Source organism: Pongo abelii, chromosome 4, assembly GCF_028885655.2.
Source record: "Pongo abelii isolate AG06213 chromosome 4, NHGRI_mPonAbe1-v2.0_pri, whole genome shotgun sequence".
NCBI lineage: Eukaryota > Metazoa > Chordata > Mammalia > Primates > Hominidae > Pongo > Pongo abelii.
In genome coordinates this window covers 190,075,001-190,100,040 of record NC_071989.2, presented here as the reverse complement: position 1 = coordinate 190,100,040, position 25,040 = coordinate 190,075,001, and the positions used below count along the sequence as shown (strand labels likewise).

The following is a 25,040-nucleotide window of genomic DNA, read 5'->3' as shown; positions in this document are numbered from 1 at the left end:
AGTGAGTCTGTACTTTGCTGACGGAGTGCCTTCTGCATCTCTCTAAGCTGACCTCCTTGGCCACTGGGACTCTGGGAGGCCAGGACCATCACTCAGTCCTTTGTCACTCTTCTCTATTTTGCTCTGTGCCTCAGCTAACGTAAGACAGTTCTCATTGGTCTTCCTTGTGGAGACAGTGAAGCAAATTCAAAGCAACACAGTCAACATCAGCCAGCTAGCTGGGCGGGGCAACAAGATGTACAGGAAACAGTCTCTTTGGAGTCATATTTCGAATTACATTTTTAAAAATATTTAGGAAAGGGCCGGGTGCGGTGGCTCATGCCTGTAATCCCAGCACTTTAGGAGGCCAAGGTGGGTGGATCACCTGAGGTCAGGCGTTCGAGACCAGCCTGACCAATATGGTGAAACCCGTCTTACCAAAAATACAAAATTAGCTGGGCGCGGTGGCACATGCCTGTAATCCCAGCTACTTGGGAGGCTGGGGCACGAGAATCGCTTGAACCTCGGAGGCGGAGGTTGTACCGAGCGGAGAAGGCGCCATTGCACTCCAGCCTGGGCGACAAGAGCGAAACTCCGCTCCGTCTCAAATGTATATATATTTGTTTGTTTGTTGGAGACGGAGTTTCTGGAGGATCCTCCGGGAGGACCCTTTGAGACCACCGCCCCCTCCACATCTCTAAATAGGTATTATATATATTTATAAAACATATTATATATTTATTGCACAAATAATAAATCTATTACATAAATAACACATACATTATGTATTTATTATATAAATAATGAATTTATTAAATAATGAATATACTATATATTTATTATCTAAATAATGAATATACTATATATTTATTATCTAAATAATGAATATACTATATATTTATTATCTAAATAATGAATATACTATATATTTATTATCTAAATAATGAATATACTATATATTTATTATCTAAATAATGAATATACTATATTTTAATATATTATATTAAATTATTATATAAATAACAAATATATTTTATATTTATATTATATTATATAAATATATATTATAATATATATTATATTTGTATTATATATAATATATTATATATTATATATGCTATATATTTTATATAAAAATACATATATATATATTTTAGAAACATGGAGTGGATGGTGGCCTCAAAGGATCCTCCCAGAGGCTTCCCAAAGTTGGGCTACAGGTCTCAGCCACTGTGGCTGGCTTTAGGTTACACAAAGCCATCTTGTCATTATGGATTTACAGCTTTCCTTAACTCATCTTGTTTCAGTTAACTGGAACTCAGTGCTATTACTCTCTTTTTGATGCTTGAATTGCAGCTGCTTGTTGGCGGGCACCCCTTTGCCATGGCTCTTTGTCTTTTCAGCATTGTCCTGACTATTTGAAAGCACCCCTGTTTCCAAATTCTGCTTTGACCTGTCTAAAATTCCTCTACCGTACGATGCAGGAGAATATTCAGGAAGTTTGAGGGGTTTTTTTTCAGTGAAGAATAAAAGAGCCCACTCCGGGTGCCAGGACAGTGCATGGAGTCAAATCTCCTGGCTCCCTCACTTGCAGGTGCCCTGGAGAAATAGTTTGAAGGAGGCGAACTCACATCCAGGGTTCTATTGACTTGCAGCTTTGCTAGATCTTTGCTTTTTTGTTTTGTTTTGTTTTGTTTGAGACAGAGTTTTGCTCTGTCGCCCAGGCTGGAGTGCAGTAGCACAATCTTGGCTCACTGCAAGCTCCGCCTCCTGGGTTCAAGAGATTCTCCTGCCTCAGCCTCCCGCGCATCTGGGACTACAGGCACGCGCCACCACACCCAGCTAATTTTTGTTTAGTAGGGACGGGGTTTTACCATATTGGCCAGGCTGGTCTCCAACTCCTGACCTGGTGATCCACCCACCTGGCCGCCCAAAGTGCTGGGATTACAGGCGTGAGTCACCGCGCCCGGCCTTTTTTTTTCAAATAAACTCCAACATCATTTCCCTACCAAATTATCTGCTTAGATTCTTAACCTGTCACTCAAAAGCAATTGTAGGCCAGTTATGGTGGCTCTCACCTATAATCCCAGCATTCTGGGAGGCCAAGGTGAGTGGATTGCTTGAGCCCAGGAGTTTGAGACCAGCCTGGGCAACATGACAAAACAAAAAATACAAAATTATTTTCTCTCTTTTTTTCTATTTTAAAGTAGAAAATACAGAATATTTTCGACAAAAATTAGCCCGGTGCCTGTAGTTCCAGCTATTCAGGAGGCTGAGGTAGGAGGATGGCTTCAGCTTGGGAGGAGGAGGTTGCAGTGAGCCAAGATAGCACCACTGCACTCCAGCCTGGGCAGCAGAGTATGACCTTGTCTCAAAATTTAGAGAGAAAGGTGTAATGAAAGTCCCAATACGCATCTCCCAGCTTCAACAACTCTCACTCTCCCACTATTCCTGTTTTATCCCTGTCTCCATCCATCTCCAACCCACTAGCTCTTTTCTTTCTAATCCTCATAGATTTCATGGACTGCTCCTCTGTAGTCTCATCACTGACTGTCTCCCTTTCACTGTGGCTGTTCTGATACTCTGTAATCTTTTGAGGTTTAGGGAATCATACTAACAGCTACAAATCTCATTAATTGAACCCTTACTAGGGATTAGGCGCTGTCCTTTTATTTATTTATTTATTTACATTTTCTTTTATGAGTCTAGAGGCTCCCTATGTTGCTAGGGCTGACCTTGAATTCCTGGGCTTAAGAAATCCAATCCTCGTGCCTCAGCCCTCCTGGGATTAAAGGCACACACCACCGTTCTAGGCATTGTCCTATGTGCTAGACTCGCATTGATTCATTGCATCCTCGAAACCAACCTGTGGTGTGCACTGTTAAAATGACACCTCATTTATTTATTCATTTACATTGCAGTAAAAAGGGATAGATCAGGTCCCTGCCCTCCTGGAGTTCACTTTCTGACAGGTGATTTAAATAACAAACAACAGGCAGATACAGAAACCACCTCAGAGAGTGATAAGGACTGTGACAAAATTAAAGAGGGCAATGTGGTAGAGTGGCAGGTAAACAGAAGACGGCATTATAGAGAGGGGCCAGGAATGAGGCGGCAGAACAGGTGACACTGAGCTAAGCCAGGAAAAGACAGGCAGCCTTCCAAATATCTTCGAGAAGAGGCTCTTGGGAGAGGAAGCAGAGGAAGGTCACATACTCTGAAGTAGGAGTGAGACTGGTGTGCTCAATAGGGAAGACCTTGGGTGTGGGGAGGTAAGGAGCCACAGCTCTACTTCCTTGGATATGCATTCTCATGACTCCATCCACACCAGTTGCTGTTTTTGTTTTGCAAACAGATTGAAAAATGAGTGGAAGACATTGGATCTGCTATCTTACCGGACCCCCAGGCTAATGAGGCACATAGTAAGGCCTCAGTGCAGAACTGTGAAAGACAGACAAATCAGTACATAGCTTTATTCAGAAGATTTCAAATGAACAATACTCCCAGGATTTCTGAAAGTGCTATGGGTTAGAGGTTAAAGCAGGGAGTCTGTAAGAGCAGATGAAATTTGGATACCAGCTCTCCACTGCCCGCTGTGACCTAATGTCTCAGTCTCCTGCCTTCTTGTCCAGCCAATGAGGGTTCATAAGCGTAAAATTCATAAGTGTAATTTGAAATATACAAGAGAAGATTATCAATTGCTTAGCCGTTCAGAATGCCTCCATTTGATAGCCTTAGTTATCGAGGGAACCATTAACTAATGAAAGTTGGTTAATGAGGGAACTAACGAAAGGGATTGTTCTTGCTGTTTCAAAAAATGATAGCTTTATAGAAAAACAGCAATATCTGTAAGCTGAATGTAAAGCCTTCAGAAAAACTAGGCCTTAACATTTGCAACTCTAATAAATTGAATATTAATCACAAAGCAAGCATGTATTCTTTTCTATATTCAGAAGTGCCCCCCCACCACCCTTAGATATTAAACATCTCAAATGACAGTGATAAGCAGGGACGTTTCCCAGAATATCCTATGGCTCTACTCCAGTTGGTCCCAACACAGAATGGAAGAGCAGGCCATTCTGGGTCATCTTTTTGGCCACTCTTCCTATTTCAGGCAGTCCTCCAGAATTAGGTTGCCCTAGTTGACACTTCAGCTTCCTTCTTGCCCAAAACTCACATTCTCCAGAACACCAGCATGTGACTGAGGCCTGCCTTTTACCTGAGGGACTTGCACCTTTAATACAATGTGATATGATATAAACAGCAGTGACACAGTGAAGTGAGCATTTGATGGCAGCTGAGCCATCTCCCCTGATGCTACCACAGAGGTCCTAAAAGAATGACTTCCTCAAGTTCAGTAAAGAGAAACCAGTGATTGGTAAAGAAAGAGATACTGGAATATTTTTAGACTAGTTAGATTAGATAACAGCCATGAATATATTAAACCTGAAGATAATTTCCTGCTTCCAAAGAGGTTTTTAAATGAAAACATTCAGAAATGGTTGATTAATAATTTACATATAAATTATATGTAATAATTCTTGTAGACCACTTCACCAACACATCTGTGCTCTAATAATTTATACATGCCCCATAGGGCACCAAGATCAAATGAAAAATGACATGCAAATTTTATTTCTTATGTCTGGTTGGATTCTTCCTGTCCAAGGAAGATGTGCAGAGTAAGAAATAACGGAGCAGGCCTTTCTAATGGTGTCCTCGCTTTGCAAGTGAAGAGAACATGATTAGCCTCTTCAGAAACAGGCCTGAAAAGAGAAAAAACAACGCTGCCATATAGAATTGGATTAAGAACCACAAATGAAAGTGACACTGTACTCTTCAAAATCTTTTATCTGAGTACATTCCTGTGTGATGTAAAGGGGCAGGGGAGGGTCCTTCTCCCTGCCAGGTGGCACCCTGCAGGCCCTCCAATGGGTATTATCCTGTAGGCAGGCAGTGAGGGACTCCAGCAATTTTAAGTGGGGGAGTCACACGTTTAAATTTGTTGTCCAGGCAGCCCATTTCCCCCAAGACCTTGGAGAAATAGGCGATCTCATTCATGGCTAGTGGGAGGTAATATCAGACTGTAGGTTCTACAGTAGGGTGATTTATCTATTTTTATAAAATTACTTGCATTTAAACCTGGATGCAACAACTCTCACTTCTGGCAATTACCTCCACGGATAAAAGTGCAAAAGTGCAAAATGACAATTGCTACATGCTTAACTGTAGCATTGATCGTAACATCAAAAAAATTGGAAACAATGTAAATGCCCATCCATAAGTGATCTGTTAAATAAAAGATGATTCATGTACAGTGGAATATTGAGCAGCTGTAAAAAAAGATAGAGGATATTTTCTATGTCTTGAAATAGAAAGATCTTCAAAATAGGCCGGGCGTGGTGGCTCATGCCTGTAATCCCAGCTCTTTGGGAGGCCAAGGCGGGCGGATCACCTGAGGTCGGGAGTTCGAGACCAGCCTGACCAACATGGAGAAACCCCATCTCTACTAAAAATACAAAATTAACTGGGCGTGGTGGCACATGCCTGTAATCCCAGCTACTAGGGAGGCTGAGGCAGGAGAATCACTTGAACCTGGGAGGTGGAGGTTGTGATGAGCCAAGATTGTGCCATTGCACTCCAGCCTGGGCAACAAGAGTGAAACTCCTACTTAAAAAAGATCTTCAAAATATAGCACAATCATAAAATACAAAATTTTGTATAAAATACAGGAAAATAAAACTCCGCTTGTATCAGCCAGGCACAGTGACTCACACCTGTAATCCCAGCACTTTGGGAGGCTGAGGCAGGCAATAACTTGAGACCAAGAGTTCAAGACCAGCCTGACCAAAAGGGCGAAACCTGGTTTCTACTAAAAATAGAAAAAATTAGCTGGGTGTGGTGGCGCACGCCAGTAGTTCCAGCTACTCAGGAGGCTGAGGCAGGAGAATCGCTTTAACCCGGGAGGCAGAGGTTACAGCAAGTTGAGATCGCACCACTGCACTCCAACCTGGGCAACAGACTCTGTCAAAAAACAAAATAAACAAAAAGGCCAAGCGCGGTGGCTCATGCCTGTAATCCCAGCAGTTTGAGAGGCCGAGGCGGGCGGATCACCTGAGTTCAGGAGTTCGAGACCAGCCTGGGCAAAATGGTGAAACCCTGTCTCTACTAAAAATACAATTAGCGGGGCCTGGTGGCGGGCACCTGTAGTCCCAGCTACTTCGGAGGCTGAGGCAGGAGAATGGCGTGAACCCGGGAGGCAGAGCTTGCAGTGAGCCGAGATCCCGCCACTGCACTCCAGCCTGGGCGACAGAGCGAGACTCCGTCTTCAACCCGGGAGGTGGAGGTTGCAATGAGTCCACTGCACTCCAGCCTGGCGACAGATCAAGAGACTCTGTTCCCCTTCCTTACCCAGCCCCCCCCAAAAAAACTACTTGCATCAAAATTTCTGGAAGAATATGTACAAAAATATAAAATTGAAATTTTAAGGGGGAGTTAAACACTTTTCACTGAATTCTGTTTTATATTTTAATATTCTTTAATTTTTATTTTAAAGATGAGGGTCTGGCTAGGTCAGTCCTGAAGTCTTGGCCTCAAGCAATCCTCCCACCTCGGCCTCCTAAAAGTGCTGGGATTTACAGGCATGAGCCACCGCGCTCAGCCGAAAGACTTTTTTTTTTTTTTTTTTTGAGACGGAGTCTCGCTCTGTCGCCCAGGCTGGAGTGCAGTGGTGCGATCTCGGCTCACTGGGACTACAGGCGCCCGCCACCACGCCCGGCTAATTTTTTGCTAATTTTTTGTATTTTTAGTAGAGACGGGGTTTCACTGTGTTAGCCAGGATGGTCTCGATCTGCTGACATAGTGATCCACCCGCCTTGGCCTCCCAAAGTGCTGGGATTACAGGCGTGAGCCACCGCGCCTGGCCTTGTTTTTTTTTGTTTTTTTTTTTTTTTTTTTTTTTTTTTTTTTTTGAGACGGAATCTCGCTCTGTTTGCCAGGCTGGAGTGCAGTGGCGCCATCTCAGCTCACTGCAACCTCTGCCTCCTGGGTTCAAGTGATTCTCCTGCCTCAGACTCCCGAGTAGCTGCGATTATAGGCGTCCACCACAACGCCCGTTTGTATTTTTAAATTTTTTTTTTAGACGGAGTCGCTCTGTCGCCCAGGCTGGAGTGCAGTGACGCAATCTCGTCTCACTGCAACCTCCGCCTCCCGCGTAGCTGGGATTACAGGCGAGTGCCACCAAGCCCGGCTAATTTTTGTATTTTTAGTAGAGACAGGGTTTCACCATGTTGGTCAGGCTAATCTCGAACTCCTTACCTCAGGTGATCCACCCGCCTCAGCCTCCCAAAGTGCTGAGATTACAGGCGTGAGCCACTGGGCCTGGCCGAAAGATGCTTTTTTTTTTTTTTAATTTAATTTAATTTAATTTCTGAGACAGAGTCTTGCTCTGTCACCCAGGCTGGAGTGCAATGGCGCGATCTCGGCTCACTGCAAGCTCCGCCTCCCGGGTCCACGCCATTCTCCTGCCTCAGCCTCCCGAGTACCTGGGACTACAGGCGCCCGCCACCACGCCCAGCTAATTTTTTGTATTTTTTTTTAGTAGAAACCGGGTTTCACCGTGTTAGCCAGGATGGTCTCGATCTCCTGACCTCGTGATCCGCCCGCCTCGGCCTCCCAAAGTGCTGGGATTACAGGCGTGAGCCACCGCACCCGGCCGAAAGATGTTTTTTAAAGCTCATTTGTGGTGTAGCCTCTGTGGAAAATGGTATGACACTTCCTCAAAAACATAGAAATGCCATATGACCCAGTAATTTCACTTTGTGATGTATACTCTAAAAAAATAGAAAGCCTGAACTCAAAACAGAGATTTGTACACTCATGTTCATAGCTGCATTATCCACGGTAGCCAAAAGGAGGAAGGAACCAAGTGTCCATTGGCAGATGAATGGATAATGTGGTATATACGTGCAATGGAATGCTAATCAGCTTTAAAAGGAAGGAAATTTTGACACATGGTACAATAAGGATGAATCTTGAAGACATTAAGTGAAATAAGACAATTTAAAAAGGAAATATTGCACGATTCATCTTATATGAGGTATCTAGAGGAGTCAAATTCATAGACACAGAAAGTAGAATGGTGGTTGCCAGCGTCTGTGGGCAGAGGGGAATGGAGAGTTAGTGCTGAATGGGTTCAGAGTTTCATCTGGGAAACAGGAAAAAGGACTGGAGACTGATGCACAAGCATTTAAATGTATTTAATGCTACAGAACTGTACAGTTAAAAAGTGTTAAATTTTGTTGGGCATATTTTACCACAGTTTTAAACCCTAATTGTATCGCAAGATAATGGGTAGGTAATGAACAGTGGAGCGTCCGCAAGAGTATCACACACACAGAAGTGCAAGACTTCGGAGAAGTTTATTTTCCTAAGAGCTGGTCTGCTTATATTTTTAGGTATGACTAGTAATCACAGGTTTAGGAGTAAAACGACCCGTTGCCGCCCAACGTGGGGCTCGAACCCACGACCCTGAGATTAAGAGTCTCATGCTCTACCGACTGAGCTAGCCGGGCGCCCGGTAACCGGCCCTCAACAATTTTTCATTCTAGATCAGATTCTGAGTGTATTCAACTGCGGGTTTGAACTTGGATTTATTTGGAGTGTGATAAAACTACTAAAGTGCCTCGGCTCCTGGGAAATTCCAACTCTGCGGTCAGTGCCTGACCGTCCCTCCCACTTACGTCTGTTTCCTGCCTCTTCTACCCTACCAGCGACCAAGCCATTTTCTACCCGCGATGAAGCTCACGGCACGGAGATGGAGAAACGTGCATCCTGACGCCACTGGAGCTCTCACCGTGTGGATTTTTTTTTTTTTTTTACAGAGAAGACTCTGTCAAAAAATGGGCCTACTTTTCACCACGAACTGCGGCTCTGTCACCCAGGCTGGAGTGCCGTGGCGCAAACTCGGCTCACTGCAACCTCCGCCTCCTGGATTCAAGCACTTCTCCTGCCTCAGCCTCCTGAGTAGCTGGGATTACAGTCGTGTGCCACCACTCCCGGCTAATTTTTGTATTTTTAGTAGAGACGGGGTTTCTCCAGGTTAGTCCGGCTGGTCTCAAACTCCTGACCTCGTGATCCATCCCGTGATCCATCCGCCTCGGCCTCCCAAAGTGCTGGGATTACAGGCGTGAGCCACCGCGCCTGGTCAAGTACCGTGTGGATTTTTAAACACGAGGGGAAAACAATGGGGCCCAGAAGAGGGCAGGGGCCGCCGCGGTTTTTCTCTACTAAGCAGACTCCACCCTCTGGGTTTTTTCCTGGCGCTCTGCAAACATGCTGGATTTAAAAATTGAAAGGAAAATCGAAAACAATAATTGAATGTGCAAAACAACAGTGGAGATGCCGGGGATCGAACCCGGGGCCTCATACATGCAAAGCATGCGCTCTACCACTGAGCTACATCCCCACCTACACTTAGTGGTTCTCCCAGATGGTCCCTATTCGTCGCCTAACTCAGGACACCTGGAGTGGAAGGCCACCGGTGCTCGCTGGATCTCAGCTGCTGCAAAAACCCGGGATCGCAGGGCCAAGAGTTGTTCCAGGGTCCTCCGCTGACTCCAGACCAGCGGGTCTTGACCAAGGGATTCCAAGAGAGAGGATTAGGCCCGGCTAAGCACCTGGGAGCAGCGGTGGAAAAAGGAGAGAAAATCATCTGGCACGATGCCAAAAATGAACGGTGACCTGAAAAAGAGAAGAAAGGAAAATTGTGCAGGATGCTACGTTTTGTTTTTTAAAAGTGGGGGTCGAGGCAATAAAATACGGAATATTTGATTAACGTAATCCAGAATTATAAAGTTGATTGCTCGGGATGAAGAAATAACTGGGACACAGGCGATGGGCCTACTTTCCACCGTGAGCTGCGGCTCATCTTTTGAATTTTGAACCACGTTTAATCCAAGAAAACCCTACTGAACTTGCCAAGAACTGCTCTAAAAACAGGATTCAGCCGTGAACAAACCTAGTACAGTCCATCTTAAAGCTGACATTCCAGAGGAGATAGAGTGCGGGCACAGAACCAGCCCTGAGAAGGGAGCGCGCTAAGAGACGACTTTACACAGTGTGCGCGTTCGGGGCGGGCTTCCTGGGCAGAGACATTTGAAACAAGACCTGAATGAGGTGGCAGGGAGCGTGCAGGTGGTGGGAGAAAAGAGGTCCACGCAAGGGGAACAGCCAGCGCCGAGGCCACGGGGTTCAGGAGCAGCAGGAAGGTCGGGGACACAGGGTCCTGGAAGGCCCTGAGAAGGGAAGTCGGGAAGGAGGGAGCATCGGGGGCAGATGAGGTGAGGCGAGGTCTTCGCCTTTGAGTGAGAATTGCTGAAGTTCCCGGTGACATTGGTAAGGCGGTTTCTGAGGAGGGTGCGGGCGAAAGCTTGATCCAAGTGGCCTCCAGAGTGAACGAGGAGAGAGGGTGTGGAAGCGGATAACACAGGCAGCTCTGTTGCGGGGCTGTGGAGACAGCTGGGGGACAAGAGAGCGCTGAGGTTTGTGTGTGTGTGTGGTTGGGGGGAGGGATAATACTGAATAAAATGGGAAATTATAAATGTATTATCTGTTCAAATATTAAGTAAAGAGTAAAGAAGCGGGAGGACAGTCGCAGAAAAGGTAATGGAATGGATACAAGGCCACGCTTGAGTGTGAGGGGACAGGACCAGGTTCCAGTCTCTAAATTTAACTCAGCACAGGGCCGGGGCGAACCTGCGCTAGCGGAACCTGACACCGTGGCCCGAGAGCCAGGCCCTTGCCCCGGCGATGCTGGGTCGGCCTCGGTCGGAAGCCGGGAGTGGCGCTGGCAGCATTTGTGCGCCCACCTGTCGCGGCCCGTTTCCCGCGGCTGACTGGGTCAGGCTGGGGCGGCCTAGAGAGGCTGAGGGACGCGGGCGAGGGGGAGAGGCCGCTGGCCAGGGCGGGGGCTGGTGGAGCGCAGATCCGGGGCGCAGGGCGCTGTCCCGCACTTGAATGGCCGGGTGCCTCCCGGCCTGTAGTCAACGTGCGCCTCCCCTCCCGGCTCCCAGCCGGGCGCGCCCTGGGCTCAAGTCTCTGCCTGCCCAGTGGCAGCCCCGCCCTTCCTCTCCCAGTGGGCCCTCGGGGGCAGCTCGGACTTCGGGCTCCGACCCGCGTCCTGTGAGGTCCAGTGGCCGCCCAGGCGCGACCAGATCTGTGTGCGCGGAGAGCGCGCATGGCGGCTGTGGGACCGCGGACCGGCCCCGGAACCGGGGCCGAGGCTCTAGCGCTGGCGGCAGAGCTGCAGGGCGAGGCGACGTGCTCTATCTGCCTAGAGCTCTTTCGTGAGCCGGTGTCCGTCGAGTGCGGCCACAGCTTCTGCCGCGCCTGCATAGGGCGCTGCTGGGAGCGCCCGGGCGCGGGGTCTGTTGGGGCCGCGACCCGCGCGCCCCCCTTCCCACTGCCCTGTCCGCAGTGCCGCGAGCCCGCGCGCCCCAGTCAGCTGCGGCCCAACCGGCAGCTGGCGGCAGTGGCCACGCTCCTGCGGCGCTTCAGCCTGCCCGCGGCCGCCCCGGGAGAGCACGGGTCCCAGGCGGCCGCGGCCCGGGCAGCGGCTGCCCGGTGCGGGCAGCATGGCGAACCATTCAAGCTCTACTGCCAGGACGACGGACGCGCCATCTGCGTGGTGTGCGACCGCGCCCGCGAGCACCGCGAGCACGCCGTGCTGCCGCTGGACGAGGCGGTGCAGGAGGCCAAGGTGAGCGCAGCCCCCACCCACCCCGTGGGTCCCCGGGACCCCTTGTCTTGGTCCCGCTCTCCCGCACACGCGGTGCAGAGAACAGACTGTCGATCGGGAGGCCCGGGTGAGCCCCTCCCGTCTTTCTCCTATTCCAGGAAGCCCAGCGCTGGTTCCCGGGCTGAGGGCGGTTCTCTGTCACCCCCAACATCACCAATACCCCCACCCCACCCCCACTGCGTTTCCCTCCGGGCCAGATACTGGGCCGCCTGCGCGACGTCCCCCACGGACTTGGGGATGTTCTTCCTGTCTGTTCAGAGCCTCTAGCCTGGTCTGCGTCTCCGCAGCTCTCTGCCCGCGGGAAGTCTCCGGCACAGCCACGCAGCCGCTGCCCCCACTCTTATCTCTTTCCCCGAAGCGGGCTCTGCTCAAAGTCCCCACCTCGTGGAACTGAGTGAGAGGACCTCGCCAAGATGTCCAGGGAGGGGGCTCCTGGGTTAAGCCGCGGACCTAGAGCCGTCTGACTGTGCCAAGGCTGTCGATTCTGGGCGCCCTTCCTTTCCTATTTTCTCGCTGAGCCTCAGCGAGGGTGTGGGCAGGGGTGAGGGCGGGGCGGGGAGGCTCGGGCGGCGGTTCCCAGTCTCTCCTTGCTCGCCTACCCTGCTCCAACTCTTCCACCCACAGAGTTTCCTGATGGTGGGGCGGAGAGCAGAGGAGACGACTAGGGGTAGGGCTGCTGGAGCTTGTGTTTCATTCAGTCTGGCTGGTCTGGCAGATGCTTTTGGGGAAGCAAGATCCCGAGACCTTCAGAGTCACCTCGCAGTGTAACCTGTAGCCTGTAGAGATGACTTCTACCCGGCCTCCCCCTCAGTGAGCAGGGCCTTCCCTTTCTCCTGGCTGGCTCCAGGAAGGCAGAGGTGGGGGTTTCCAGAATCCCCTCACCCCCACCTTACATTGTTTCCCTTCACCTACAGGAGCTCTTGGAGTCCAGGCTGAGGGTCTTGAAGAAGGAACTGGAAGACTGTGAGATGTTCCGGTCCACGGAAGAGAAGGAGAGCAAGGAGCTGCTGGTGAGCCAGGCACCCGCAGGCACCCCGTGGGAGATAATAGAGGCCTGAGCACTCAGCACCAGTGCTCGGTGTGTGTGGTGTTGGAGAGTGTGCTATGGAACCGCAGAATCGATTTCAGAAAGATAATAGAGTGCATATTATATAGGGTGACCACATAATTATTGTACAAACCAGAGCTTTTTAAAGTGAAAGGGAGTGCTAAAATAATTATTGCAAAACAACTGGCTTAAACTGGAGCTGTCCCAGCGAATCAGGACGTTCAGTCACTCTGATATTACGTAACATACCAGTTAGGGCCTGCGGAAGCATCTTGTAATTGAATACATTACTATTTCTGCAGAGAAACATGGATATTCAATAAGTGGGAATATTAATACAATAAAGAGCCTCATGGCATGTTTTGTCAACAAAACAGTAGTGAAAAAAAATTTCATGTTCACAGTTTTTTTTATTTGAAATTGAGGCTAACGGAGAAGGGGCTAGAGGGCGTCAGAGCTGCTCCCTGGCTCTGGCAGAGGGAGGAAGTTTGGGGTCTTGGGTTTACAGTAGCCCCTGCTGCACAGCCCAGGGTCTTGGGTACTGGCACCTGCCTCTACCTCAAGTTGGAATGATATTTTATCTTCCTTAGAGTAGAACAGGAAAGTGAAATGAGGGCTCATTTTGGTTAAGATAAGCACACATTAGGCCGAGCAGGGTGGCTCACGCCTGTAATCCCAGCACTTTGGGAGGCCGAGGTGGGCGGATCACGAGGTCAGGAGATCAAGACCGTCCTGGCTAACACGGTGAAACCCCATCTCTACTAAAAATACAAAATAGCCGGCCGTGGTGGCGGGCGCTGGTAGTCCCAGCTACTTCGGAGGCTGAGGCAGGAGAATGGCGTGAACCCGGGAGGCGGAGCTTGCAGTGAGCCGAGATCCCGCCACTGCACTCCAGCCTGGGCGACAGAGTGAGACTCCGTCTTAAAAAAAAAAAAATGATAAGCAAACATGAATCACCATCGGTCATTTTCTACCTTGCAAATTCAGTTCCTAGCTCAGTAAATAGGTGTTGAAAGAATAAAAGGATTGGCCGGGTGCGGTGGCTCACGCCTGTAATCCCAGCACTTTGGGAGGTCGAGGTGGGCGGATCACCTGAGGTTGGAAATTGGAGACCAGCCTGACCAACATGGAGCAACCCCATCTCTACTTAAAATACGAAATTAGCCTGCCGTGGTGGCACATGCCTGTAATCCCAGCTACTTGGGAGGCTGAGGCAGGAGAATCCCTTGAACCTGGGAGGTAGAGGTTGCGGTCAGCCAAGATCACGCCACTGCACTCCAGCCTGGGCAACAAGAGTGAAACTCCATCTCAAAAAAAAAGAAAAAAAAAAGAATGAAAGGATCTACTAGGGCCTGTCAAGGCAGTGAATTGAAGGAAGGTGAACTAGAGGACCCTCCCATCCTCAATGTCAGCAGGGGTGGAGGAGGAGCCTGGAGTTCAGACACCCTAGGGTCCTTTCCAGACCCTCAACTACATCTGTTATGCCTGCACCCAGTGTGCATCCCAGACCTTCCCACCTGATCACTCACTTCCCTCCATGAGGAAGAGCTCACCCTCTAGAACTTCATCCCTCCTCCGCTGGAGAAATGACTCCCAATGCAGCTCTTCTCCCTCTGGTTGACATCCAGGAACCAGAGGGCCTTCCCTAGCACCGGCAGCAGCTTCGCAGTCTCTGACCGGAGTCCCCAGGCCTTGCTTAACACCTTCCACCTCTGTCCTCTCCCAACATCCATCCATCCACCCCCGCATTCATTTTTGTTGTTGTTTTGTTTTGTTTCGCTTTTAGACAGAGTCTCGCTTTGTCATTAAGGCTGGAGTCATTCAAGTGATCCCCCCACTTCAGCCTCCTGAGTAGCTGGGACAACAGGTGTGCACCACTACACCTAGCTAATTTTTAATTTATTTTTTGTAGAACTGGGGTTGCGGGTAGTCTCCTATGTTGCCCAGGCTGGTCTGGAACTCGTGGGCTCAAGCAACCTTCTCCCCCAACTTTGCCCCCCTCAGCCTTCCACAGTGCTGAGATGACAGGTGTGAGCTCCACCTGTTCTTTGCAGCAATAAAATACTTCTGGATTTACGATGCTTGTATCATTTACAATACCCTGCTTAATGAAACATCAGAGGTAGAGCCCAACTATTGCTGCAACACAAAAGGGAGAAGGAATGCTCTTATTTGAAAATGCTCCTACCCCAAGGGGACATCTGGCAAAGTCTGGAGATATTATATTTTTGGTTGTCAACAATGGGATAGGGATGCTATTGGCATTTAGTGGTAGAGGCCAGAGGGGCTGCTAAATGTCCTACAAGGCACAGGACAGCCTCCTACAACCAAGAAGTATCTGGCCCAAAATGTCAACTGTGTTAAGGTCGGGAAACCCTGGCTTAGAGTATTTTGGCAAATACTGTTTCACTTGTGCTATTTCCTTGTGAGGCAATATGATGTAGCTGCCGAAACTCAGATTCTGGGGTCTGGCTCCCTGGCCAAGAAGCCTGGCTTAACACTTCCTGCTGATGTGTCTGTCTTTGTCTCCTCACCTGTAAGACTTGAGGGGAAGTGCACCCACCCCACTGAGCTGCCGTTAGGGTTGAGGGAGTTAATACCTATAAGGCGCTCTGGGCTACTGCAGCCTGCCTGGAAACTGAAGGAAACATGGGGGCATTGTAAGACACCTTGAACCCAGGTCTCCCAACTTCCCAGGACTCCCTTCCTCCGCCCAGGAGTTTTAAGGAAGAGGAACTTCCTGGTGGGACATATTGAGTGCCAAACGTGTGTTCACATAAAAAATCAAGAGATCAGCGCATGAGTCTGCATCTGAAAACTCGAGTAAAAAATCCAGTGTATGCTGTTAATGGAAAGAACAGAATATCAAGCTTGCATGCCACATATTCCTTGGGGGTGTGCTGCTACCTCTGGTCACTGGCATTGGACTTTTCTTCCTTCTTTCTACTTTCCTACATCTCCCAAGTTTTGTATTTTGAGCATGTGTTACCATTATAACTGCTAAACAGGAAAGATGGCCTTTAAAAAGAAAGTGAAGTGTAAAAGTTTGAGGGTGATGAAATAAATGTGCTTGAGGAAGAAAAAGCAATCTCAGTTTAATCCTATGGTTGCCCCAGGAGGCACTAATTTATTCCTTCTGCTTTTCAAGTGAGGAAGCTGCAGCTTGGCGTAGTTCTGAGGTGAGTATGATGCAGCCTTGGTTTAGGTGACGGAGCACAAGTCCACAGACATGTGTGGGCACATCTGTGGCAGGGGAGAAAAGAGCATGTGTCCAGACTACAGCTTGTTCGGAGCTGGGACATTGACAATAGAGCATGCACTGCGTGCGTAGGTGGGTGTGTCTCTCATCCCCCAGCAGTGACAGGGACGAAGCCTTGCCCCGTGGGATGACTCAGGTCACTGGCCAAAGGTTATGCCTCCATGCTCAAGTCCCTCTCCAACTTCTCCTCCTGGGACAGAAACAGATGGCAGCGGAGCAGGAGAAGGTGGGGGCAGAGTTCCAGGCACTGAGGGCCTTCCTGGTGGAGCAGGAGGGTCGGCTGCTAGGCCGCCTGGAGGAACTATCCCGGGAGGTGGCACAGAAGCAGAATGAGAACCTGGCCCAGCTCGGGGCTGAGATCACCCAGCTTTCCAAGCTCAGCAGCCAGATCCAGGAGACAGCTCAAAAGCCTGACCTGGACTTTCTCCAGGTAAGTCTGGCTCAGTCAGGGGCTCCAGTCATTTATCCTAAGGCATCAGGACCAGCAGCTAGAGGACAGTGTCAGTGCTGGGGGTCTAGGAGAATCACATGATCTGGAGCTGAAGGGGACTGGAGAGAAGTGCCCTGATTTTCCTGGGGTTGGAGGTCTAGAGGGATGTGATAAAACTTTCTTGACTATGAGCCACAATAATATATATGGTATTTCAGAATCACATTCTTGAGACAAAAGTCTCAGAAAATAATACTCACCTTTGCTGCACGTATGCACTTTGATGTTTTCTATTCTATTTTGCTAAAAAAAAATAGTTATAAACAACTAGATAAACTTCACAATCCACAGATGGGTTAAGAACAGTCATTACAGGGCTCAGTGAGCAGTAGGTGCATAAGGGCTGTGACCTCCCTCAGGTGGTTTCCAGGACACAGGCAGCACTGGGTCCCATGGGATAGCTCCAGTGATGATTCTGTAACAAAGAAAGCAGCAAAGATAGAAAGAAAGCATGTGAAGAGCTGTGGCAAAGGGTGAGAGGCCCACTGCGTGGGTGAGACCCTGCAGCCAGCAGCCACTGGAAGCTGCTGCCCCTGAAGTCCATGCAGGCAGTGAGGCGTGGCACATCTGCCTATTGCTGACATCTTGGAGGCACAGCAAGGGGCAAGCTTTGTTTCTCAGAGGTGAATGGAGGTTACCTGATGCTGATTTGGTTTCCTCTGTCTTTCCTTCCAGGAATTCAAAAGCACGCTGAGCAGGCGAGTGACCTCACAGCTCCTGGGGCCTCTCTAAGTTGCCTCTTCCCTTTTCACTGAGCCTTCTCTTTACTCCCTGTCCCCTGACCTCTCACCTCCTGATCCCCTGACTTGCTTGCCCAGGGACCTTCCGAGACAAATGCCCACCTGCCTGGCCATGGGTTTTTCTGCATGAGGTCTGGCTCTCCCTTTTCTACCTCTTTCTGCCAAGAGGACCTCGCCATCCTAATTGTCACAGCCTGTGGGAGCAAAACGGTGCAGATAGGCCCTTCTCAGAGCCCTTGTCCTGCAGGTGTAGCAATGTGCCTGGCCCCAAGCCAACCACAGTCTCTTCTGAGATGAAGAATAAAGTCTGGAATGTTTCTCTCAAGACCTTTGTCTTAAAAGGGATGCTGAAGAAGTTCAAAGGTAGGGGCCTGGGCGCTGAGCTGGGCCACATAGTGCGGTGGTGGTAGAGGGTTCCTGGTAGCTCAGGGGTCCCTGGGTGTGCTTTCCAGAAGCTGTCTGTGAAAACAGGAGCTGGCTGTGCCATGGCCAGATTGGTGTAGGGGCTGTAGTGGCAAATCTAGTCAGGCTCCCGCAGGGCATGCAGCTTCTCATGGGGACAGATGGGGTAGAGGGGTACTGCTGGGGGACTGGGGGTAGGAAGAGAGCTGTGCAGGGGAGCTCAGCTCAGAGCCACTCGCGTAGGGCTACAATGCTTGGGTATGGGCCCCCTGCCCCCCGCTCCCCATGCTTGGCCCTGTGCCTGCACATTCATTCTTGGCCTTAGGAGTCTCTGGGGAATGAATGAGTCAGTTGGGGTATAAAGGGCTGGTGACCTTGCCATACAATCTCCCATGTCGCTCATGCACGCCTTACTTTGTTTCTCCTCCTCAGAGGACCTTCGGGGAGAGCTGGAGAAAGAGGAGAAAGGTAGGGATGGTGCTGTGATGGCGAGTATGGACTGTCTGCCACACAGAGATCCTACTCCCTGCTGGTGGCCATCTCAGGGTTTTGCATATGGTCGGTTCCTTCAGCCCACCCATCTCAGCAACCCTGTTCCTCTGTCCCCTCCCCCACATCATCCCCTCCCCGTCCTGGGAGCTCTGACACCCTCAGATGTTGGCCCAAATGCTGCAGGTCAGTTAGGAGCAGGAATGCCCTGTACCTCGAGATACTCAGACTGGGAAAGGCTCCTCGGCTACCTGGGTGAGCCTCCCCCCAGTCCCCACTCCAAGATGGACGGAAACCTCTCCTGGGAATGGGGTGTATACACGGGACCAGGAAAGCAAGGGGAAGCTAAAGACTGGAAGGAATATGGTTTTTACTCTTGCAAAGCTCTGGAATGTGTGGGATCCAACACCCAGGGGAGGGGAGGGGAGGGCACATATTCCTGATGCTGATGTCTGAGCTAAGTCAGAGTGTGCCTGGGTGCCACCTAAACCACCTGAGTGAGACCAGGCCCTCCTCTGCTCAGAGCCCTGCCACAGCCCCTCTGACTTGGTAAAGGTCAGAGTCCTCATGGTGGTCTCAAGGGCCCAAGGTATCTGGCCTTACTGCACACCCCTTCTACTCCACGCAGCTACACATCCTCCTTGCTGTTCCTTCAGTGTACCAAGCACACACCCATCCCGGGGCCTTTGCACTGCCAGGCTCCCCTGCCCCAGCCCCCTACCTGGAACATGCTTTCCCCAGCCAGTCGCGTGGCCCGCTTCTTTGCCCGCTTCTTTGCCTTCTTTATGTCTGTCTGCTCGATGCCCCTTTTCAGTGAGAGTCTTCCTGGCCACTCTGGTTGAAGTTACAGCCTGCTCTTCTGGTCCCTCTCATCTTCCATGTTTATAATCTATCCTCAATCCTCTCCCTGTGGGAAGGAAGCTGCAGGCAGGCAGGACTACTCTGATACTCTGTGGTATCCCCAGGGCCTGGAACGTAGTAGTGCTCACAGTAAGTGTACATATTTTAACTTTTTTTTTTTTTTTGGAGACAAGGTATCGCTTTGTTGCCCAGGGTGGAGTGCAGTGGAATTGCAGCCTCCACCCCACAAGCTCAAGCGATGCTCTCTCCTCAGCGTCCTCAAGTAGCTGGGACTACAGGAGCACTCTACCATGCCTGGCTAAATTTTCTATGTTTTGTGGAGACGGATGTCTCACTATATTGCCCAGGCTGGTCTCCAACACCTGGGCTCAAGCCGTCTTCCCACCTCTGCTTCCCAAAGTGCTAGGATTACAAGCATGAGCCTCTACACCTGGTTTTAACTTTTTATTATGAAAAATTTCAAACACATTCAAAAGTAGAGAGAAGAGTGTAAAGAATGTTACATACCCATCTCTCACCTTCTGCAGTGATCAATGAGTGGCCACGGTTTTCATAGACACTGCTATCCACTTCCTGTGGGATTATTTCGTTTTCTGAGACAGGGTCTTGCTCTGGAGTGAGATTGTGGGGTACAGTGGCCTGATCTCCGCTCACTGCAACCTCTGCCTCCTGGGTTCAAGCGATTCTCATGCCTCAGCCTCCCAAACAGCTGGAATTACAGGCACAGGACACCACGCCGGGCTAATTTTTGTATTTTTAGTAGAGAAAATACAAAACAAGTTTTCTGCTGTGTTGGCCAAGCTGGCCCCAAACTCCTGACCTCATATGATCCATTGGCCTCAGCCTCCCAAAGTGCTGGTATCGCAGCTGTGCACCATCTCACCCGGCCTCCACTGTATTATTGATATTATTATTTTTATTTTTGAGACGGAGTCTCGCTCTGTCGCCCAGGCTGGAGTGCGGTGGCGCCATCTCGGCTCACTGCAAGCTCCGCCTCCCGGGTTCACGCCATTCTCCTGCCTCAGCCTCCGGAGTAGCTGGGACTACAGGCGCCCGCCACCACGCCCGGCTAATTTTTTTTTTTTTTTTTTAATTTTTAGTAGAGACGGGGTTTCACCATGTTAGCCAGGATGTTCTTGATTTCCCGACCTCGTGATCTGCCCACCTCGGCCTCCCAAAGTGCTGGGATTACTGGCGTGAGCCACTGCGCCCGGCCTACTGTATTATTTTAAAGCATCAGAGACAACATATCATTGCCATAAATACCTCAGTGTGTTATCTCTAAAGAAACAGACTTTGTAAAACATAACCACAAAGCAGTCATCACACCTGGACAGATTAATGATTCTTTCCAATGTCTAGCATTCAAATATCCCCATCTGTTTGAATTGGGGTTCAAACCAGGCCCACACATTGCATTTGTTTGATTTCAGTAAGTACTTGTTGAGTGGTCGGGGAGGGGGGAAGCAAAATATCTGGGAGGCAGAGCGTGGGGGTTGGTTGGGCCTTGGCGCTGGGTGCTGGGGGGATTCTAGAGGGAAAGGCAGGCAGGTTGCAAAGCAAGGTCGGGCGCGGCCCTGCAAAGACTGTGCCAGGGGCCTGCCTGCGTGGGGACATCTCTCCCTGTCTCTGTCTGCAGTGGAGCTCACCTTGGATCCCGACACCGCCAACCCGCGCCTCATCCTCTCTCTGGATCTTAAGAGCGTGCGCCTCGGCGAGCGGGCCCAGGACCTACCCAACCACCCTCGCCGCTTCGACACCAACACCCGCGTCCTGGCGTCCTGCGGCTTCTTCTCGGGCCGGCATCACTGGGAGGTGGAGGTGGGCTCTAAGGATGGCTGGGCCTTTGGCGTGGCCCGCGAGAGCGTGCGCCGAAAGGGCCTGACGCCCTTCACTCCCGAGGAGGGCGTCTGGGCCCTGCAGCTCAACGGCGGCCAGTACTGGGCCGTGACCAGCCCCGAGCGGTCGCCCCTCAGCTGTGGGCACCTGTCGCGCGTGCGGGTGGCCCTGGACCTGGAGGTGGGAGCCGTGTCCTTCTACGCCGTGGAGGACATGCGCCACCTCTACACCTTCCGCGTCAACTTCCAGGAGCGCGTATTCCCGCTTTTCTCTGTTTGCTCCACCGGCACCTACTTGCGAATCTGGCCTTGAGGGACACTGCTGGGGAGCTCCTGTCTCTGGGCTGCCGGTGGGAGGGGATGTCGCCTCCCCAGAGATGCCTGGTCCGTCTTGGGTCTGCCCTCCGTGCTCCTCACCCCAGCTGCCCAAGAGAGGCTGCTACAGACACAACCCCGAGGCAGGAGAGTGAGACTGTGGCCAACTGAGCAGGGGAACAGGGGCTTTGGACTCCTGAGGATGTTCCCTTCCTGAGGTCACATGTGGATTTGGCCAGAGCCTTCAGGAGGTGGAGGCCGGTGAGGTCAGGAGCCCAGCTCTCCAGGGGGCTTCTGCCCTGACTGGGAAGGGTGTCTGGCTCCCTAAAACAATGTCAAAGCCAGTCCTGCTGTTCTCTGTTGCCAGCGGACAGGTCTGGGCCTGGGTCAGCCACGTTTGTTATCATGGCTGCTGCCTTCTGGACAGCTGCCAGCTCTGCCTTGAGAGTTGTGGGACCTCTGGATCCAGCTGACCTGACAGGTCATCTACTCAGGGAGGAGCCCTGTGCTCCCAGCTCAGAGGACAGTCTGGGCCAGAACTGGAAGGAGACACTTGTCCTGTCTTTGAGGGAGAAGCCCGGGACAACAGCCAGTGGACATCACGGCTCTCCAGCACTCCTTAGCCGGAGGATGCAGAGTGATGGGTACATCCTGACCAATGCGACAACCAACATGTGCTCTCACAAACACCTGACTCCTGCACTTTCCAGGGCCAAAGGACAAACTCTCCTTGGATAAGGAGAGCAAGCTTCTGGAACTTTATTTATTCTTTCTTTTTAATTTTCTTTTAAGAGACTGGGTCTTGCTATGTTGCCCAGGCTGGTCTTGAACTCCTGGCCTCAAGTGATCCTCCAGTCTCCATCTCCCTAAGAGCTGGGATTACAGGTGTGAGCCGCTGTACCCGAACTTTTTTTGTTTTGTTTTTGCTTCTGGAACTTTGAAACACAAAACACAAGTTGGCACTTACAATTTTAAAGATGCAGCCAGCTCTAAACAACGCACAGAGTACAAATATGCTCCTGACGGACTCAGGAAAATGCCACCAGCAGAGCACCCTGGTGCCAAGGCCTTCTCAGCCCATGCCCTGGAGGGCATTCCCCTGGCCAGCCTCAGCCCCTTGTCTACTTGTTCTCCAGCTTCTGGGTAGCTGGGCTTCTGGAAGGATGGCAGTGGGCTGCTCCCTGCTCAGCGCTCCCCTGGGAAGGGGGTGAGGAGATGAAAATGAAGACTATGAGCTGTCTTTAGAGTTGGCTTGGCCCATTTTCTACTCCCTAGATCTGAGCGCAGGAGCATAAGTGTGAGCCAGGGTTTCTGCCAGAGTGAATGAGCATGCATGTTTATGTGTGGGAGGAGTGTGTATTTGTATCTCACCTTTCTTGGGTGGGGTGTGTGTGTGTGTGTGTGTGTGTGTGTGTGTGTGTGTATTTTGGAGAGGGCATTTATGAGCATGTGCATAAGGTTCAGGTGTTGCAAACAGACCCAAGTCAGTTTGGTCATACCCTATTGTTGATTTGTTGTTAAATATTAACCACCTCATATTTAGACAAGGGCCACAGGTTTCTTCTCTCGCTACCTGGCTACCAGGCTAGATGAACAGAATACCAGACTTGGACCTAATTCTGTCCCGCACAAGTTATTTAGACAGAGATGTTGGCAAACAGAGGCAATGATAGCTGAATAGCCCTGTGTCATGGAGCTTCAGTGCTCTGTCTCTGAGGTGCTTCAAGCTCACTTGGCATATAGGGTTCTCGTGGGGCAGGCACAACACTATCCCAGAGGCAGGCCCAGTTGACACAGCACCAGGCAATCAGAATACTGTATCCTCCAGGCTGAGGACAGGGTCATTTCAAAGTCCTGCCTACAGAAGCATTCCAGAGAGTGAATCCTATGTCCTGCTAATACATGGAGAGCAGCTCTAAAACCTGGTAGCCAATTCAGGCATTTGAATACCACTGATTTCCAGAAGGAAAACCTATCTCTAACATTAATTTCCTAACTAAATCACCTATTGTTACCATTAAGCCCTAATGTTATCTGGCTTGTATGGCTTTTTGATTAAGTATCATAATTCCCTTTGTACCATCCAACAAACGTGCTGGGCATCACAACACACATTACAGGTCCCAGAAAGTACCATGTCTGGTGGAGGTGTGACATGAGGGTCAGGTCTGGGGACTAGGAATAGCTGTCCACATGTTTATTTTCCGTTTTTTGTTTCCATGAGTGCAATCGTGTGTCTATCAGAGACTGTGTGTTTGCAGAGTAACTACATACATAGCTATATATCTTAAGAAATGTAACAACAGTTACTGTAACAATTGCACAGAGAAGGGAACAGATGTTCTTTCTTGCTAACCAGGGCAGTACAGTAACTTGGATGTCAGGATGCTGGTGTCCTCGAGGGCATGTGTGTGCATTTCCCTCTCCTAGAATCTGGGCATCATAAACTCTAGAGACCTCTGGGTCTGTGAGAACAACTGGCCTAACTTGGGCCCTTCTTATTCACCCATCAGTCCTAGCTGCTGAGCCATAAGCGCAGGCCTCTGCCGCCAGACCCTCACAAGGCTCCTCAGCATCCAGAATAGGGGGCACCTAGGGGCCTGCCTCTGACCTGGCCGCCCAGTGACCCAAGTCACCTGGCATTGCAAGGAGCACAGGGCAGGCTAGGCCACCAGACCAAGGTCCACCTCCTACACCCACCACTTTCTGTCCTTTGCCAGGCTGGGCCCTCATCCTTTTCCCCTCTCCTCCGCCCCGTGGGCCCTTTAAGGGCCCTGACAGAACGTGTCAGGGTGTGCCGTAAAAACTGCCTTTTCCCACTTCATCCAAATGTGGGACAGGGGCTAGCACCCACCCGCAACCTCGCCTGGACCCTTCCCGCCCAGCGCCTCCAAACACCTGGCCCTCCTGATTCCCCGTGCCCCCTCACTCCCCCTGGGCCTCCACCTCCTGAGGACCCCACTGTTCCCCCACCACCCAGCTCGCCCCAGGTCCCGCCCTAACCTCTCGGATCTGGACTCCCTGCAGGACGGGCGCACTGACACCCTTCCCTGACCTTTCCATAGCCTTGAGCTGGAGCCCAGCTTCCTCACGCACAGCAAGACGCAAAACGTGCTCCCCAATCCTGCGCACGCCCCTCCCTGGCCCCCAGCCCCGCCCAGGCCCGGGGCGGTCCTCACAGCTCGGAGCTCGGCGGTACCGCCCAGCCCTGACAGCTCCCGCCCGCGCGCGCGCCCAAAGACGGCACTGTTTTCGCGGAGCCCTCTGCCGGGACTAAGGGCCGTTCCGCGCCACGGACGCACGGGCAAGATGGCTGCGGCCGTGGGAGGAGCTTGGGTCCAGACGCCACAGAACTCGGCCGAGGATTCAGCGGATTGCGGCTGCGCGGCGCCGGCGACAGCGTCAACTGCTTGTGTGCGAAGACGGAACTTGCAGCCGGCTCCATAGCTCAGGGGTTAGAGCACTGGTCTTGTAAACCAGGGGTCGCGAGTTCAAATCTCGCTGGGGCCTGCGTCTGTTTTTTTTTCCTATTCCTTCTTTAAAGATGGAAAAGTGAAAGATATACAAGCCTGCTTCCGCCTTCCTGGGAGGCCAGACCCTGGCGGAGTCACTTTCTCTTTGCCTCTAAGATACTCGCCGCGCAAGGCTACTTTCCTACCACTTCCTTATCTCTTGAAGAGTCAGACCCACTGCGGGCTTCCTTTTCCATCACGGGTTCCCTGGGCCCCGCGCGCCCTCTCCCCACGACCCCGCTCACTTCCGTCTGCGCGCTCCCCGGGAGCGTCTTTCCGCTTCTCTCCGGTCTTCCCACTCCTGCTAGGG

General features: G+C 50.9%; 2 protein-coding genes, 1 long non-coding RNA gene and 3 other non-coding genes across 8 annotated transcripts in view; 3 read left to right on the top strand and 3 right to left on the bottom strand.

Annotated features, from left to right (window-relative positions):
* Positions 1 to 8,479: 8,479 nt before the first annotated feature.
* On the bottom strand, positions 8,480 to 8,552 carry TRNAK-CUU (transfer RNA lysine (anticodon CUU)). The gene has a single exon. It is a non-coding gene; the product is annotated as a tRNA-Lys (tRNA).
* An 821-nt stretch (positions 8,553 to 9,373) lies between these two features.
* On the bottom strand, positions 9,374 to 9,445 carry TRNAA-UGC (transfer RNA alanine (anticodon UGC)). Its single transcript has one exon. It is a non-coding gene; the product is annotated as a tRNA-Ala (tRNA).
* A 1,560-nt stretch (positions 9,446 to 11,005) lies between these two features.
* On the top strand, positions 11,006 to 22,458 carry TRIM7 (tripartite motif containing 7). 3 transcript variants are annotated; one of them, XM_024247599.3, is made up of 7 exons: positions 11,007 to 11,737; positions 12,691 to 12,786; positions 16,283 to 16,513; positions 17,249 to 17,271; positions 17,561 to 17,676; positions 18,148 to 18,183; positions 20,705 to 22,458. In XM_024247599.3, the coding sequence occupies exons 1-7, from the start codon at positions 11,216 to 11,218 to the stop codon at positions 21,214 to 21,216; spliced, it is 1,536 nt and encodes a 511-aa protein (XP_024103367.3). In that variant the 5' UTR covers positions 11,007 to 11,215; the 3' UTR covers positions 21,217 to 22,458. The 3 variants fall into 3 exon arrangements, with proteins under 3 accessions (XP_063580509.1, XP_024103367.3, XP_024103368.2); XM_024247600.3 differs by lacking the exon at positions 11,007 to 11,737 and adding an exon at positions 12,341 to 12,586; XM_063724439.1 differs by lacking the exon at positions 17,249 to 17,271 and having other exon boundaries at positions 11,006 to 11,737; positions 16,283 to 16,517; positions 17,545 to 17,676.
* Positions 17,670 to 20,849, bottom strand: LOC129059732 (uncharacterized). The gene is made up of 4 exons (XR_008525777.2): positions 20,715 to 20,849; positions 19,584 to 19,806; positions 18,926 to 19,172; positions 17,670 to 18,164 (listed from the first exon to the last, which is right to left on the bottom strand). It is a non-coding gene; the product is annotated as an uncharacterized LOC129059732 (long non-coding RNA).
* LOC129059681 (uncharacterized) overlaps positions 21,624 to 25,040 on the top strand; it is a 3,749-nt gene continuing 332 nt past the window's right edge. Inside the window, exons 1-3 of the mRNA XM_054556404.2 lie at positions 21,624 to 21,862; positions 24,370 to 24,413; positions 24,497 to 24,672. Coding sequence (XP_054412379.2) covers positions 21,624 to 21,862; positions 24,370 to 24,413; positions 24,497 to 24,672 — 459 coding nt within the window. The remainder of the gene's footprint in view (positions 21,863 to 24,369; positions 24,414 to 24,496; positions 24,673 to 25,040) is intronic.
* TRNAT-UGU (transfer RNA threonine (anticodon UGU)) lies at positions 24,656 to 24,728 on the top strand. Its single transcript has one exon. It is a non-coding gene; the product is annotated as a tRNA-Thr (tRNA).

What these genes read in the sequence shown, in the direction of transcription:
- TRIM7 (XM_024247599.3), top strand. Translation starts at nt 11,216, where the DNA reads ATGGCGGCTGTGGGACCGCGGACCGGCCCCGGAACCGGGGCCGAGGCT. An exon ending in TTCAAAAGCACGCTGAGCAG is followed by an intron (nt 17,272 to 17,560) that starts GCGAGTGACCTC and finishes CTTGTCCTGCAG; the next exon opens with GTGTAGCAATGTGCCTGGCC. An exon ending in GATGCTGAAGAAGTTCAAAG is followed by an intron (nt 17,677 to 18,147) that starts GTAGGGGCCTGG and finishes TCTCCTCCTCAG; the next exon opens with AGGACCTTCGGGGAGAGCTG.